Genomic DNA, 16,565 nt, shown 5'->3' on the forward strand with positions numbered 1-16,565 from the left:
CAGACCAAGTGAGAAAGAAGTAACGAAGTCCCTTCCTCATTCCAAATATTTGTTTGTTACAAAAAGTATGTTTTTAAGCTGCCCTAAGCAAAAGGCTTTTAAGGGACAAGGAATGTGAAACTACTCTGCAGGAATGTAACATTTTCTTGACCTTGTAATACCTATATAATACCATCTCTTACAGGATTTATGGGTTATGAGGGTTATGGCTACATCTCCTCCCACAATTTGTACTGAATTCTTCAAACTCTTCCTAATGAGTTTATTTTAAGATCACAATTTCATATTCTAACAGATCTCCCGCAGACTAATATAAAAGTTGAATGGAAGCACTCTGAGGCATGGCAGCAACAGCACCTTCCCCAAATGCAAGAAGAATTTGGAGGTGTTGCAGAATTTGTATTCCGGGAAATGCAACAGCTCACGAGTCTGAGCTGCCAGGAATTAGTGCTGCCATGTGCAGGAAACCTGGGGATTAATGACTCTTTGGGAGCAAAGCAGAAGATCTGGCTAAGCCTAACCAAAGCAGTGATCAAAGCAAGTGCTGAACACCCCTTGCAGAGGTTACATTTCAGTGTCCCATGAACTGCAGCTACTCCATTGCTGGTCAGAGCGCAACAATTGCCTCTTGTTCCTTCCCTGCTAGACAGAAGCAATAAAAGCATAGTGGATTTAAAAAAAAAAAGAAAGAAAGAAAAAAGATTACCCCCAAAAGCAACAACAACAAAAAAAAAACAAAACAAAAAAAAAACAACCAGTCAAAACAAACAAAACAAAACTTGAGAAGGCTTTAGTTTAAAACTATTCCCAGCCCTCAGTTAATTCCAGTTGGTCAGAGATGCCAGACACTGTCTACAGCTGTTGCAGAATTCTCTTCTAAAATGGGAGCACAACTGAGGCAGAGGTGCCTCAGGTAACTTTACCCACTGTTTTAAATGCCTAGAGGTATATCAGGCAAAGATAAACAAACTGGTGGCTTTAAAGGTGCTCACCTAACACAGCTATAGTCTCCTCTTTAATGAGAAGTTAGGATGGAAAATGCCACCAAGCAGATGCAGGAGGTGAGTTTTGAACAGAAATGGAAAGTTAGGGAAAAAGTTGTTGCCATAAATGCCAAATTCCCTTTCATTCTCTTCCTGACATTCATTTCAACCGCCAGCCCTCAGAGAGAAGCAGGAGTCAATCCAGACTTCTAAGACAAATGATCAGGGTCACCTGCATTCTCAGATAACAAGCCACACTGGAGAAATTGTAAATAAAAGACAAAAAATATTTTAGATAAATCAAGAGACACAAGCTAATCTTACTACCCTGAGAGATAATCAGTTACACACCCTATTCACAATGACTGCAAAGAAACTCAGTATCACTCAAACCACAATGCTGCTTGTTTTGGCAAGGAGTGATTGAAGGGACTGAAGCAGACGCTTTCAGGCTCATCAATGTTGAGAGACTCCTTAAATTATGTAAGTAAAAATGGAGAAGGGAGAGAAAGAAAAAGCAACTACTAACTCAGTTTCTCTGGGAGCAACATTTCACTGGGAATACAGAACATGCCTAACTACTTGTTTCTACTCCATAATAAGCCCATTTAGAGCCCACAAAACTGAAATGGAAAAAAAAAAATTACCAACCTGAGAGTGCCTGAAAAAAACCTCATCGCTTTCACTTTCTTTGCTACAAAACAAAACAAACCAACATGTTACAAATACAAAACCAGACATCTTGTAATAAAAACAAACAAGACACCTGCACACTCAAGTTTTTAGATACTTCAGATACTCCACATCTGCTGATGCCTTTCAGTAAATGAAGGGATGCTGGCTTTCAGCACTTCAAGATGCTAAGCTATCTATTTTGCTTTTTCTCAAGAGCTATTTGTGCCTTTAATACAAACAAATACACCTCTCCCAACAAGCATATTTGTGGAGAGAAACGTTGTATCAGGAGAGCAAAGTGGGGCTGCTATACAACTCTCATAGAAGAGTGGAGCACAAAGCAAGGAGCTGACTCCCAACCCAAAGGCCAGGTGAGACACGCATCTGTTGCTCTGCAGTCCCCTGTGAGGAGCATGCAGGTTCAGGTGCCTACAGCTTGACTTCTTTTCAAGTCTGCACCATCAGCATTGTCAGTGCCATTCCTTACAGGCTGAGAGAAGAGACTTGCTGGCATATAGTGTGGAGCAGAGCCCACACAGCATGAGCAGTACCTCCATACAATTCTACACTGAAGCTAAGATGGCAGGTAGTACTGTTCTGCAGCATAACTAAATGTAACTCTCGTATTCTGTCTCTGAGTACTACAATCACAGGGGAAATAAAGTGTACATTTATTTAATTAATTAAACAAAAAAAAAGAAAGAAAAAAATCACCTTTCTTCAGATAAAACTTCCATTTCATCAGGTCCTGTTCTGTCTATAGGCCTGGATGAGCTAAAGCTCTCCATACTCTGCAATACAGTAAACGTTAAAGCAGTAAAATACATGAGAGAAACAGATTCAAACCACAGCCCATTAATCAAATACAGAAATATCCAACAGGACTGCTAGAAACACGACAACAATCAGACTACTGCCTGTTGTACATGTATAATAGAGCAACCTGCAGTAGAAACAACTACTCACTGCTGCTTTTGTCTCCTTCATCAGATGACCTCAAAATGCCTGACAGAATAATGCTGAATGATATCCTACAGTTCCTGTTTTACAAACTGATACACTAAGCAAGAGAGCAGCGCTGGGATATGTGAAAGTCCTGCCAGAGCAGGTACCAAAATCCAGAGCATCTTCCCAGCAGCATTCATTATGCTCATAGAAAATATTCCTTCTTAGATAAACCTTTCCGTAGTCTTTTCTCAAGTCATTAGAAGCACACAGAGACTGCTGTTGGCACAGAGGTAACGTTAAGCTGTGCTAATATGAACGCAGGACAAGAAATCCAAATGATTATGACAGTGTGTACTGAAATTGTCTTGGTAACCATTAGCAATATTAACACTGATGTCCTCTGAAGGCCTGAGAAAGTATTGTGAAGACAAGCCAAACTCTGATATGTCTTTGATGGAAATACAAAGGACTTATGCCTCTGGTTTCACTCTTCCAGGAATCTCAGTAGTGAAACATGCTGTTTAAGGCATTGTCGGATTTCTTGGTCTGCAGGCTAAAAGGTAGTTTTCTGTTTTATTTTGATATTTTGAAGTTGCTGAACAATGGGGACACAGAACTGTCACTCTGGAAATCTGAACTGAATTACACGCTGCACACAGAGGCAGCAGTAGTCTTTGTGGCTTCCTGAGGGTGAAATTCACAGGAAAAAATCAAACCCTTAATCTGAATTGATCAGAATACCTTTTTTTAAAAAAAAAATTAAACCTTATCACACACACTATGTATGCAATAATTCTATTTTACTTTCTGTTGACAGTGACTCAGTCATAGAGAATCTACAAAAAAAGTAAGCAGAAGTGAAGGGATTGGTACTGAGTTCTTTCATATTGGAAATATGCTTCAGAATTGCCTCAACACTATTGCTAGTGTGCATTCTTGCAAAAAATCTTAAAGAATAAAACGCAGTACACACCACACTGGAGGTACAGATTAGAAAACTGAATGTTGCCACTTCGGGCACATGACCAGGAGGTTTGCTACTCTGGTATTTGGGCAAGACTCCTTAAAAGAGGAGGAAGGAATGGAGTGGAGAGGAGCATGGCTGTTGGGGCAGCCACAATCCCCTCTCTTTCCCTGCACCTCCAGCCCTGTAGGGTTAGATGGCTCAGTCATTCTAGCCTTGAGATTCTTTTAACTCCTAATGGAATCTGGCTACTGTGACTCAAGTGCAGTTACAAGCTTTTAATGCTCCTTTGCTTGGAACCAATGGAACTGACTGTTTTTCCACTTCTGACTTGCGCTTTTGAGTCAGATTCACTTAGACAGCTAAGAGGAAAGCTTCCACACAATGTCCTACATATTCTTCCAGGCTTTGTCGCTAGAGCTGGAAGATTAAAAAAGATGGGGAAGAAACTACAACATCAAAATCTTGTTTTCATGGGAAGGTCCTGTTAGTAAAAGCAGGTTAGGTCCTGTTGTACCTCAAGTAGATAATCCAACTTGGGTTATTATTTTAAGGGTACAGATATAGCCAAAAGAAAGCTAAACCACCACACACTGCATCCTGCTGGCAGTCTCAGATATGTAAATATTAAATAAGTGCATTCATGAAAGCTTTAAGAGCAGCCTGCGCTTTTATTTCATAAAGAGTAACATCATACTCTCTGTAGGCTGTTTCATAACAACATTCCTATTTGACAATTCCACCGTGACACTTCTGGCAAAGCAAGCAAGGACCATACTGACAGGATAATCATCTTGACCAAAGTGCTCTTTGTGTGAGGTCAGTTTGTTATACGTTGCTTTCAGCCTTTGTCTCTCCAAAATTCAAAAACAGTCCAAAAAATGAGGGGCAGGGCAAAGTCCAGTGGAGACAGGTAAGTTTGAGGACATTTCCTTCAAGAACTTTTAAAGATTTTACGAATGTTTTTCAGGACCCCAGCGTACACTCTCAATGGAAACTTTTGATGGTCTCTCCTCCACCAAATCCTGAATCAAATTCTTATTCACATTGAAGCTGTTGTACACTGTATAGGTACATAGAAGAGGCACAGAAAAGAGTGTAAGCGCTCGATGTTTGCCTGCCTTAAAGCCCATAGCTACAAGCAAAGACACAAAGTAAGAACCACATCTATCCAACTTCCTCTTTCATGAAACATCACGTAGCAGTAGGTTACTGATTCTGAGTGTTAATCTAAGCACAGTCTACAATTCTCGCATCTTGCCTTCTCTTCATCACACAGAGAAGCCAAATCTGCTTCTCCTGAGAATCTCTGCACAGGGCAGAGCACAGAACCATTGCATTTTTGTAACCTAAACAAAATGAATCACAACACAATATTACATTAAGAAGGAACTCAGAGCAGACTAAAACTTGAAAGGAAACGCTCTGTAGCTCAGAATTGTGGTCTTTTCACACAGCTTTCACTGCGATTAGTAGCTGCGTGATCCATGTGTGGTACCAGGCACCAGGATGCAGAGCGCGTCTACTGTAAGCAAGAACCCACACTCAAGCAAAGTACAGCTTCTCAATTGCTGACACTATAATAAGTGTCTGGCTGGCTAAGAGGGAAGGCGGCCACATCAGTTTTATTCTACAGCTTGAAAAATTTGGCAAACTCTCCCACTGTGAAGGTCACACAAGAATATGCTGCATAAATTTCACAGTATTTCAGATTTTTAGAGCACTATACTTGTGCCCACTATACATCCCCAGTAAAGGCTGGCTAGAAAAATCATCTTTGGGACCAATGCAGTTCAAAAGCGTTTTGCAAAATGCAAACATGACAGTAACATGCAGGCTTTAGGGAAAAGGCATTATGTGTTTTATCATCTTATCGGTAAGACATTTATGATCTGTGGTTTCATAACTTAACAGGAACATAAAAATAAACTCAACCTTAAAACATGATCTGGTAGCTGAAGTTCCAATCACTTTATAAGAGTTTTGAAAGACTGGGACAAAGAAATTACATCCTTTTTCTTTTTCTAGACTACTTTGCTAAATGCAGAAGACATAAGGAAAAAGTCATGGAAAGAGAATATGACTACAGTGGAGTAAGGGGACAAATAGCTTCTTGGATGCCTCTCTACAAAGTTTACAAGTGCAGAGACCAGTATTCCCCATAATCCAGAAAAGACACTTACGCATGTATTAAATAAGTGGCTACCAGAGGGAACCAGATGTGCACTAAAATGAAAAAAAAAAAAGACTTTTTCCCACCCTAGTACTAGGTGTCAAATACTGCAGCATGTCAGCTTACCACAGGACTATCCTGGTTGTCATTAAGCTCTGAAAGTTTGGAGCTGGATTTCTGCCGTTTTGGTTTATTCCTTTCATTAAGATATCCAGAGTTGTTGTCTTGTAATTTTTCTGCTTCTTGAGTAGTTAGAATACAGTCTTCAAGATTGCTGAAACCAGATGGAATGTTCTCCTTGTTGATGACTTCCCTAAAACAAAAAGTGACATTACAACAATGTTTAAAATGCTCTACCACTACATTTATGGTAGCAATTCAGAAATGTATTATGCTGACTGCTGCAGTTCCGGCAACATCTTCTACACCCTATGAAACCAGTATCTCTGGTTCTTCCTACTGCAGCGAACAACACACACTGTGAAATGCTAAATCCTACTGAGGAGTGAAAGACAGGTGTATACACTTCTGGTGAGAAAGCAGTCAGGGTCAACGCTTGATTCACTTCTGACTAAAGCCAACATGGAGAATCCCACTGAATTCAGATCAGGAAGCTAGTCTAACTCCTAGTTGTCTGTTGTATTTTTATAGACAATACGCAGCATATTTTCCTTTGAGACGCATGCTTTTAATATAGAAAACTGATTCACTGTTGTGGCGCAGGGAGCTCCTTTGGTCCATGACACCATATAATCGTCCCTCTTACTCATTTTCTCAAATGCAAGAACAGGACAGTGGTGCTTCAGTCAAATGCTTGATTCTTATTTGGAAATTACACAAAATAAAAAAGGGAATGCAATAGCAACACAACTAGGACAGAGGACTGTTTTGCTGGGCTGGAAAGTGATAGGACAACTACCTTGAAGTCATCATGTGACACTCTAGCTGGGTCTCTCTGGGCTAGTGGGGTTTGTGTATATTTTCCATAAGCTTGGCATATAGCTTATCTTTTTCTGCACAATTATCCCGCTGGATCCTTCAGCATGCAGACTTCTCTTCACAGCCTGTTACTGGTCTCCTACTTTAGGCAATAATGAGCAGACACATATATAACAGATAAACTACGGTATAGAAACAGAAGAAAAACAAGGCATCCCATTTTTACTAATCCTATCCTGCCTAGACTAAATTGGAATGGAAAACTGGAATGTTTGCTAACTACTTCAGCAAACATTTTACAGCTGCCTTATAGAGTGCTGTGCAACTCCAAAGCCTGCTTTCACAGACAGCAGCGGAATTTCTCATGACTTGCAGTAGAGTGATAAGAAAACAGTTACTCTGCAGTATCTGGACAGGGCCAGCATGACGAAGTATTCAGAATAAAAACAAAACAACATAGTTCCAGTGATTTTCTAGATCTCAAATCTCTAGCGCTGGCAACTGGAAGAGAGATACAAAGAGATTATAAGATTAAAACTTCTCAGATAGTCCATTTGCCTCTCTGAGAGTTTTTACAATGCCCTAAGTAGATCTATTACATATACACAGCCTGTAGAAATCACAGTCTGCGAAGCCTGGGACTGCATGTATGTATGTTTGTGATGAATGCTCTTCCTAGCTGTATTAATTCTGCAGTCCCATCTTGTGACATTACAAATCCTCTTGTGATCCATCACAAGGCAAGAAGATGAAGTCACTGACAACCAAAGGGGTGGTGGTGGGTGAAGTAGTTTTGAAAGGATTTCTGAATTTTGATAATCCACCCCCAGAAGTTCCAGCACTCAGACCTACAGGAACCAGGGAAAATGATTTGAAACCCAGCCAGCATTCAAAACTTCCAACGTGTTAAATTCTTGGCTTGGCCTTTAGGGAATGAACGTGAACAACTGCGTCAAGATAGGCTCGAGTGCTCCAGGCAGCTCTGTAACACTCTGTAACACAATGTTGAAAAAAACCCCTGCAGTACTATATGCTTCCAAACACGTACACTAGCCAGTCTCTGACCTACTTACCTGTGAAGCCTGTCAGAAGGGCTACTAAACAAGAAAAACTACTGCAGAGCTGCTGCCAGCTACTTAGGTGACTTGCAAGTGCTCATTTCCCAGTCCATCTTCACAACACATTTTCATTCACTGTAGAAATGCCTTTTTTATTTTGTAACTATGGATTTTTATTATTATTTTTTAAAACACTGACACATACTGGAAAATAGCACAGCTGCAGTATTCACCTGAGGTACTGAAGGTTCTATGCAAAAGTGGTTTGCTAAAGAAAGGTGCAGATCCAACAGGCTTTTGGGAAGTCAGCATCCAAGCAAAACAACAGCCCAGATCTATATTTCAGAATCTAACTTGAAACCCTAGCAATCCAATACTATAGTCAAGAACACACGCTCTTCACAAGAATTAGCACAATGTTTAAAGCTAGATGTACGTGTAAGCACTAATTAGATTATGTGCTTGCAAAATCTCCAGTTACGATTCCTCAAAGATAGCTATGTCTTGGACATGTGTTTTTTAAAGCTGTGGTGGTTTGTATCACAGTTGTACCACCCAATACATGCCACAAATATAGCAGGATAAAAGGAAAAGTTTGTATTATTTTTACTCTTTGATAGACATTTTATGAAAATTGGTGGATAAAAATTCTTAGGTTCTGATTAATCAAAAGGATCATTTCTACTTTCAGATGAACTCCTAGGGTTGTTCAATAGACCTGAATGTAAGCTGTGCCTACACAAAGGGAGAACTCGGTCTTGTTCTGAATTCAGAAAAGCATTTAAAAGCAATGGTTTTTATCTTGTAGGAAGTTGCTGGCTCTAGGGCCAACTGCTTGGGTATTTCCACTAAAACAATAAATACTGAAATGAAACATTTCAAAATACTTTAATTAAGAACTCAACTATGCTGCTATAGCTGGCTTCTTATCACCCTCTGGCCCACTCAATTACCTCTAATAAACTCCATATTTCTCAGCTCTCGCTGATGTAACAAAGTTCTGCACAGGCACTGAAGTCTGTACTTTCAACAGAGGGCAAGGGCCAGCGCATTTCTTAACAGAACTACCAAGCAGTGCCTAGACAGAGGATATAACTAGGGTACACTTAATCAGATATACTTTCCAAAACGAAGAAATCAGGATCGTACATGTCTCTGTTTCTCCGGGCTTCCTCCTGCTCTTTGTGCTGTCGCCTCCTCTGCCTGGCAGACACATTAGAAGAGGCTGAAGATGTTCCCGATTCAGAGTCCTCTGAACTCTGTCCGCCTGAGCCATGAACATCAAAGAGATGCTGCTCCACGGCTGAGCGGATTGTCTTCTCTAAATACCTGTCAAGCCGAAAAATAAGGTCAATTGAGCTCAAATAGTTTCTGCAGCTCCCTCTCGGCAACAGTACATAAAGAATGAGTATCAGAGGGTTACATTTTATTACTATGGCAAGGCAGTACAAAATGCACTAGGGCCCGTGATATCTGCAAAGAGCTAAGCCAAAATCTTCAGATACCTTGATTCTCAGGTCCTTCAGTGAAGCTGAGGTTTTCCAGTTCATTTTGCCCTTGAAAATTTCTAGGGTTCCTTGAAACTTCTGTAAAACAGCTCCTTTACTGCAATCATCAACATTGGTGTCTAACTTTTACCTTCCACTTTAACACTCCTTGCTCTGACAAGATCTTTTTTGCCACCCAACCACAACGACACTGGTCAAGTCTATGGTGCAATTGGAGCTCAGTAAGTCAACAAGTCATCTGCAAGGTGATTCAATGCTGTCTCACAGGAGGATGAAAACATGCTAACAGCACCTCACTGTATGCTCCACTCTAACTGAATACAGATCTGGCTCCGAGCTCATGCTGTTTTTGCATTGTTCTTGTGCCATGAATGCATGCACCCGCAGTTACTCTGGGCATACTCTGGTGTGAGATTGCTATCATGCCCCTTGGCACTAAGAGAGCTTCCACGCAAGCCACAGCAGGGGAGCCTATGCAGTTCCATCAATTAAAATTGTCAGGCTGCCCAAACTTTCAACACAACCAAATCTACTTCATTTTGGCACTTTCATTTCCTTATAATATATTCTTCCTTCCTTAACCAGAGGAAGTTTTTAAGGGCAAAATCTAAATAAGACCCTTTTTACTTTCTAAAACATCTTTGGGAAACAGATTTCTGTATCTCCTTGCCCCACCCATGTTTCTCGCGATGCTTTAAGTAGTCTGCTGAAGAAAAAGTTTTCCAAACATGCCTGACCTAATTCCCTATATAGCTTCAAGTGCTTTTTCCATAATTAGAAATATTATTTGCAAGATATACTGGTTAATTTTCAACTGGGTAGTTGTAACTATGTGAACCTGCACCTGGGCTAACTTCTCCAGAGAATTTACAAAAGCTGCTGCTAGGCTGCTATAGATTTAAGTCTACTGAGACTGCATTTCCTGAAAAAATCAAAAGATCTTCGCAGCTGCAAAAAAAATCATGTGGTTCAACTTGATGAGCACATCTATATTTCATGTATTGACAAGAATCAGCCCTGCAAACCCACCAACCTCTGGCAGCTGTGTCAACTCATCAGCTCTGCTGCTCTCACTGGCACTGGAATTAGTGCAAGGAGATCAAGTCCTGTCCTCTGCTGGGACAGGACAGGGTGCAAACAAGAGCATGAGGACAGCACAAATTGCTTCTTTATACATGCAGTATCTGCCTAACCAAAACATCACAGGCACGGTGCAATGAAAATAGGATCTGAGAATTTTTCAGGAGGACGTGATATATTATCATTGCAGATGCTCTGGTTTGGGAAACTATGTCCTTTTTGTTTGTGTAAGAACAACCCTTGTGGAGAAATCAAAGAATAACCAGCAATACTTCAAAAATTTTAAATATTAAAAAAGAAAAAGGCTACAAAATAGTAAAAGTGACACTTACTCTCCTGCAGCAGGAATGTTACTACTGACTTGTGATACGTGGGTGCTGTGTAAAATAAAAAGAGGAGAAAGTTACATCTACTTAGTGCAGTAATGTCTTAAAACATTTGTTCTTTGCACTACTAAGAAAAGATGTGGAGATCTGAGGCTATCTCAAAAACTGCATGCACATGCCACAAGTTTTCCCCTTAAGGAAATTTTATTCCCACAGTGACGTGGCACATTTTGACAATGCCAATATTCTCAAGAACTCATTTGCCCATCACTCCAAGATCTAAAGTATTTCAGCTTCAATACATTGCAGAGTCTTTGCTTTCTTGCGAGTTGTTTTAACCTCATCACAAAAGTTCTTGCTTTTTGAGGCTGACTTGAAAATGTATGACAGTGGACTTAATATTTAATAACTTTTAACTATTAATTGAGGAGAAAAGCAAACCAGACTTTTCACTTCAAAATAGCTCCGTAGCTCTCCGAAGTTCATGTTCTTGGCTTCACATTTTTAGAAATAAAATGCATGCTTCCGTCTTTTCCTTTTCCCTTTCAGGCTGCGCCCAGGCTCAGAATAGCTGACACAATTCCAGGTGTCACTGCTTGCTGCTGAGGAAGCTGACGTGCCACCTCGCACAGCTGCCGCTGCTCTCCTCCCTCTGCACATGGCCAGACTCAGCTTAGCCAAGTCCTATTCTGCCTGCTGCTCCAGTGCTGACTCAGCTCTGCAGATAAGGCAGCATGTGACCCTCCATGACCATTCATCACCCTTGTGATCCACGTAAAGTCAGACACGTTACAGGCCTAGAGGGTTCATTTGGGTTTCCCCCTGTATCAGCAGAATTGGTAGTGTGACTGGCTAATAAATTCCAGAAAAGCGTGGACAGGTTATAACACAAAGTACTTTCTGCCAAAGCGGCCAGTCACTGCTTTCAGCCTCCAATAGTTTCTCACAAACTTTCAGTGCAGAAGAACCAGTAACAGCCAACTTCCCTTAACTAACCAAAGGCTTCCTTTCTGCTTCCTTTGAGTACAAACCCACAACTCCCATGCTGCGAACCAGACAGACGTGCTTCTCCTCTCCTCAGTTGAGCCACTGCCTTCACCTCAGTTTAGGTGAACTAGCACACTGTGACTGCACACTCATCCCCTCCAGGCCTTGCTCACTCTGTGCTGACCTCCAGTCCAGACACAGCTCCCTGGAGCTGTGGCACAGCATGAAAGCAGTCACGTATTTCCCAGTGGATTCCACATGGTCTACACAACACCCGAGCAGCTGTGTCATTTGAATGAGTTCATGAATGGAAGACACACAAACAAGTATTAAATTGCTGTACTTATGATTTTGGACATGCAACCTACACACAGAAAAACAGAACTGCAAGATCCTTCTCTTCCCATATGCAACATCTTGACCACTAACTATTGCATGGCTTTACAATTTGAAGTTCACATTTCAATCCTCCTTGCTTTCCTGCTTACTTACACAAACTACTTTGCCTCTTCCGATCCTGAAACTATGTTTTAAGATCTGGCTTTCCATGGGAGATGGATTAGCAAGTAAGTTGCTAGTGTGTGGTAGGCTATCCACATTATAATATGAAATTCATCTTATGGCTAAAGCTCCTACGCATGTTAATACTGTACCAACTTTCTATAATAGTTACATGCAATCCACACTGAATGGGATGTCCTTCTTATCACACCTTCTTTCTCTGTTTTCATGTCAGGAAGGTGGTAGAGAGAAGGGGAGACAGGATTGTTTGGACTATCGTCTTTTGAAAACATTCCTAAGATGTAGGTATAGCAATCCATCAGACAAGACAGAAAAAAATCGGGAAATAGCTTTTCCTTCTGCTTCTAACAGGATTAACAGTGTGTGAAAATGCAAACCCCTGTTTCACGTAAACCTAATGAACTGCTAGACACTCTATGTGAGTGAGAGTTCATGCTGTTATCCCCACGTGCAACGTTCAAGGCTAACCAACAGTCACTATCAGCAAGCCACCCACATCAGCACTGAAAACACACAGTACCTTCTTAACACAAAAAGCAGTAATAAGAAGAATCGAACGATAAAGCTGCAAAAAAAAAAAAACCTAAATAAAATGCCAAAAATATTTGTAATTCCCAAATACATTCTCTGTTCACCGTGTGCTTTTCTAACATCAATCCAGCTTTAAGGATATTACGCTTCCTTATTCATAATGACACATATCTGCATAACAATAACTTTGTGGAATTTAGAAGAACCTTACTCAAACTATATTCTGCCAGAGAGCCAATAATACAGTGATTTTCAAACTACCAATAAATAAACAGGAAGTATATACAGGCCAGCAGAGTGAAGGACAGCAAGTGAAGCTATCACACTCTCCTTTTATTAAACATCTCTTGTAGACAGTGCTTCCTTATTTACTGAATATGACTTTGTTCTTAGATCTATGATATTTTAATGCTCTCTTATTACCTCTCTCTCTATATATAATATGGAGATTTTAAATCAGAGTTTTTCCAGGTAAGCTGAATTTCACAATCCATAGCTTTCCTTGTTTCATTTTAAAGCTTAATTAATACGCATTGCTAAGTTTTATTATTTACTCTGCACCAAACTTTTTTTTTTATATCAAGGATGTTCACTTAAAATACATATGTATATAGAGAGAGAGGCTTTCAGATTCTCCTCTGCCTGGTGATGGAGGTAGATGTGCTTGAGCGTGTTGGCATGCGCAGGGAAAGGCATGGCTCTGTATAGATTTCACAGCTCAGAAGAGCAACCAGGCATGTGGGAGGCATCCTGAGGCATTTTCTGAACTTCCTGGGTGGCAAAAGTCAGTCCATCATTAGATTTATGCTTCACAGAGCAGGCCAAGCAAGCCCCGTCCAGAAGAGCCCTCTTGGCACGCCCCATTGTGCTGGGAGCTGCCTCAGAAGGGCTGCTTTGTTCATCAAATCATCTGGACAACGCGAAATCATGTTCTGCTTTGGTTAATTATTTTCTTCTCCTGTCTGCTCCGTTTCACTGATAAATACGGTCAATTATCTCCACAGCTAAATTATATTTATTAAATTATGCACCTGTCGTAGAACACATTGAGAAATAGTGACTTTTGATCAGCTAAAGGTTCTCCTTCTTCTGCCAGTAACATGAAGCAACAGGAAAGTTTTCCAGCGCTGGGGATTTTTATTTTCAGAGAGCCAGCCAAAAAACCTTCATGAGTGCAGATGTTTTAAATGCTACTTGAAGTGTAAAAACTCTTGAAGTGGATTCTTGCTACCCTCATGCTTTTCCTTTCAGGAAGTCTGACCTCTGGCACTTCTCAGTGTTTTCTAGCTTGTTTACTAAAGTCTTTTGCTACTCTCACACACTCAGGTGACCCCTCTGGATCATGTCTTGCTTCACACGCAAGGTAAATCCTTACTTTATGGCCTCTTCTTCCATTCAATTTCAATCTCAAGTATGTGAAGGTTGTATTTTCTGCCAGCTTTAAGCTGGCATTAAATCTCTGCCACTCCAGCTAGTAACTGTAGACTTGAAGATATTCACTGGAGAATTATGTTATGCAATAACTGTACTCTGCTTGGTCTGTATTGGGCAACTTGTTACAGCAAACAAATAATTGAATTGGATAGTAAAACCCCTCTCCTGTTTCTCCACTCAAGGCCCTGTTGAGCAAAACCTATCGGCATTCCCGTATTAAAAGAGCGCAGTATAAATCAACCAGAACAAAGTAACTTACTGGCGCAGCAGTATTTTTCCAGATGGGGTTTTCATTTATGAAGTGAATAAATTAATTGCTGGACATACTGAACTGCCTAAATCATAAGCTGTACCTGCAATCTGAAACAAAGGCCACTCACTGCTGACATTTATTTATAATCCATTTGCTTTCTTCAGAAGGTAAAAATATTTCTGGTTTTGCTTTTCAAAAGCCAAGCACAACAATAAGAAATTCTTACAACCATAAAAAAAAATCTAACATTTTGCCATTCCAGCAAAGCAGACAACGTTTGTTTAAATTTCTTTAACATTTCAGATAGGAAACTTCTGAAGACCTCCCTAATACAGAGTTCCAGCACGTGATCCCAGAAATTCTTTTTTTTTCCACAGTTATTGCTATTGTCTAAGAATGGTTCACTTTCCACGAGTGTTGCATACTGTGAGATGTAATGTTGCTGACCCACATGGGATCTATCTTAAGGCAACCATTTCATCTGACACACTTGCCCCAAAGAGAAGGATTGTGCTGGCATGAACATGTGAAAATAATGAAATCAAAAATAAAGAGATGTGCTCTTAACTACTGGGAAGACCCATTAAACAGAAAACACGCTTTCAATGTTTCTCAGTGTCTTCACACTTTTGCAAGCTCAGATCCAATAATCTTCCCTTTAAATGTGCTACATTATACTTTACATTACTTCCTTACTGTGCAGAAAATTAATCCCAAGAAAATTAACTGCCTTGTTTTCTTCAGTATTCCTGCTGTTTTCACGTGAGCTAGTATTGTACTTTAAGTTGGGTACACACTGACACCTACTGTTTGAAGCACAGACAGCCCTAAAGGGTACTCATACATGCTACCCAATCCACCTCTGCAAATTTAGACTGTTGTGTCTGCGCACGATCTTCTCCAGACAATATAAATGTTCCTCTGGGGGCCATCCACAGCCTCCATATTAGGCTCCTGATTTGAACTGGAACGGATCACCTTCTTCCACTGAACGTATAGAGTGCTTAGTGAGATAGTCCTCCTGGCTATGAAATCAGGACTCCCGGTTTCCCACAGCTCCACCAAACGACAGGGGTCCCTTGGTCTGAGATCCACACGGTAGCTGGACAATGCAAACAAGGGCACCTGACAGCCTTATATCTATTTTCAGCCAATGGCTACGTGATGGAGGACAACAGCACACATCCCATAACATAATCACTGGTACAAGAGCCCCACACTGCCGTTGACTTTAAGAGCTCTTATTGCATGTCCCACCAACAAGAAAGTGTTCAGTACGAAGCCAAACACCCTTCTGATCAACCTGATGTAGAAGACAGCAAATTCAGTAAAACATCTTACCCAGTGTATTAGGAACGCTTGACACGTATTATGTAAAATGAGTTGCCTTATATAACAACTGTTAAAAGGGTAAACAGTCAGCTGCATTAAATACTTCCAACAGGATGTTAGTAATAACACAGAACAGAAGTGCTATAACAGGTGAAACTGCACAATGTCTTGCCCTGAACTCAAGGGTATCTAATGCAATTCTGACCTTGCTTGTGATGTCAGCTCTCATCCCAATTTTGGTTTAACACTCTGCATGTTAACAAGGAAGCTCCCACAGTTCAAAGCTTTTTCCTTTTACCCCTTTAATAGGACTCTGCCTTACCTCAGGATGTACTCATTAGGAAACTACTCTGAAAGCATCTACATGACTCATGTCAAATCTAAAGCAGATATTCCAGCACAAAGCATGTCTGTAGATTCCGTCTTTTAAAAACTCATTGCACACGTTGAGCAAAAGTGAGCTTACAGGGAATTGCCTTTGCCAGATGCTGTTTTACATGAAACTGCATACTGTTTCTCAGTATAATTACTCACATTCTCATTCATATAATGGAATTAAAAAATCCATAGCACTCCTAATATAACTATCTCAACTCCCTTTTCCACAAGGTTTAATTACAAAAGCTTTTGGAACATAAATGCCCTTCAGGCATGACTCCCTAGAACAATCAGTCATCCAGCAAGGCTTTCCTCTTCTTTCAACAGTGCAGAAATCTCCTTGCCTAGTACTTAGTTGAGTAAACAGCCTTACCAGGGAATACAGAAAAGGAAAGGACAACCCTGCCCACCAGCAAGTGAATGGATTCAAACCACAGAACTCCATCTCACAAACTGATCAAACTCATCCCATCC

General features: G+C 40.5%; 1 protein-coding gene across 11 annotated transcripts in view; it reads right to left on the bottom strand.

The window, feature by feature from the left end:
- Nucleotides 1-16,565, bottom strand: part of FAM13A (family with sequence similarity 13 member A) — a 115,493-nt gene that overhangs the window by 27,262 nt on the left and 71,666 nt on the right. For 5 of the 11 annotated variants that reach the window (XM_021396786.1, XM_021396784.1, XM_021396783.1 and 2 more), the window contains 5 exons: nucleotides 10,661-10,705; nucleotides 8,890-9,069; nucleotides 5,870-6,056; nucleotides 2,373-2,449; nucleotides 1,635-1,677 (listed from right to left, as the gene is read on the bottom strand). In XM_021396786.1, coding sequence (XP_021252461.1) covers nucleotides 1,635-1,677; nucleotides 2,373-2,449; nucleotides 5,870-6,056; nucleotides 8,890-9,069; nucleotides 10,661-10,705 — 532 coding nt within the window. The remainder of the gene's footprint in view (nucleotides 1-1,634; nucleotides 1,678-2,372; nucleotides 2,450-5,869; nucleotides 6,057-8,889; nucleotides 9,070-10,660; nucleotides 10,706-16,565) is intronic. The other 6 variants (XM_021396785.1, XM_021396792.1, XM_021396794.1 and 3 more) reach the window with 3 other exon arrangements.

The sequence above is a fragment of the Numida meleagris genome, chromosome 4 (genome assembly GCF_002078875.1).
Source record: "Numida meleagris isolate 19003 breed g44 Domestic line chromosome 4, NumMel1.0, whole genome shotgun sequence".
NCBI classification, from domain to species: Eukaryota; Metazoa; Chordata; class Aves; order Galliformes; family Numididae; genus Numida; species Numida meleagris.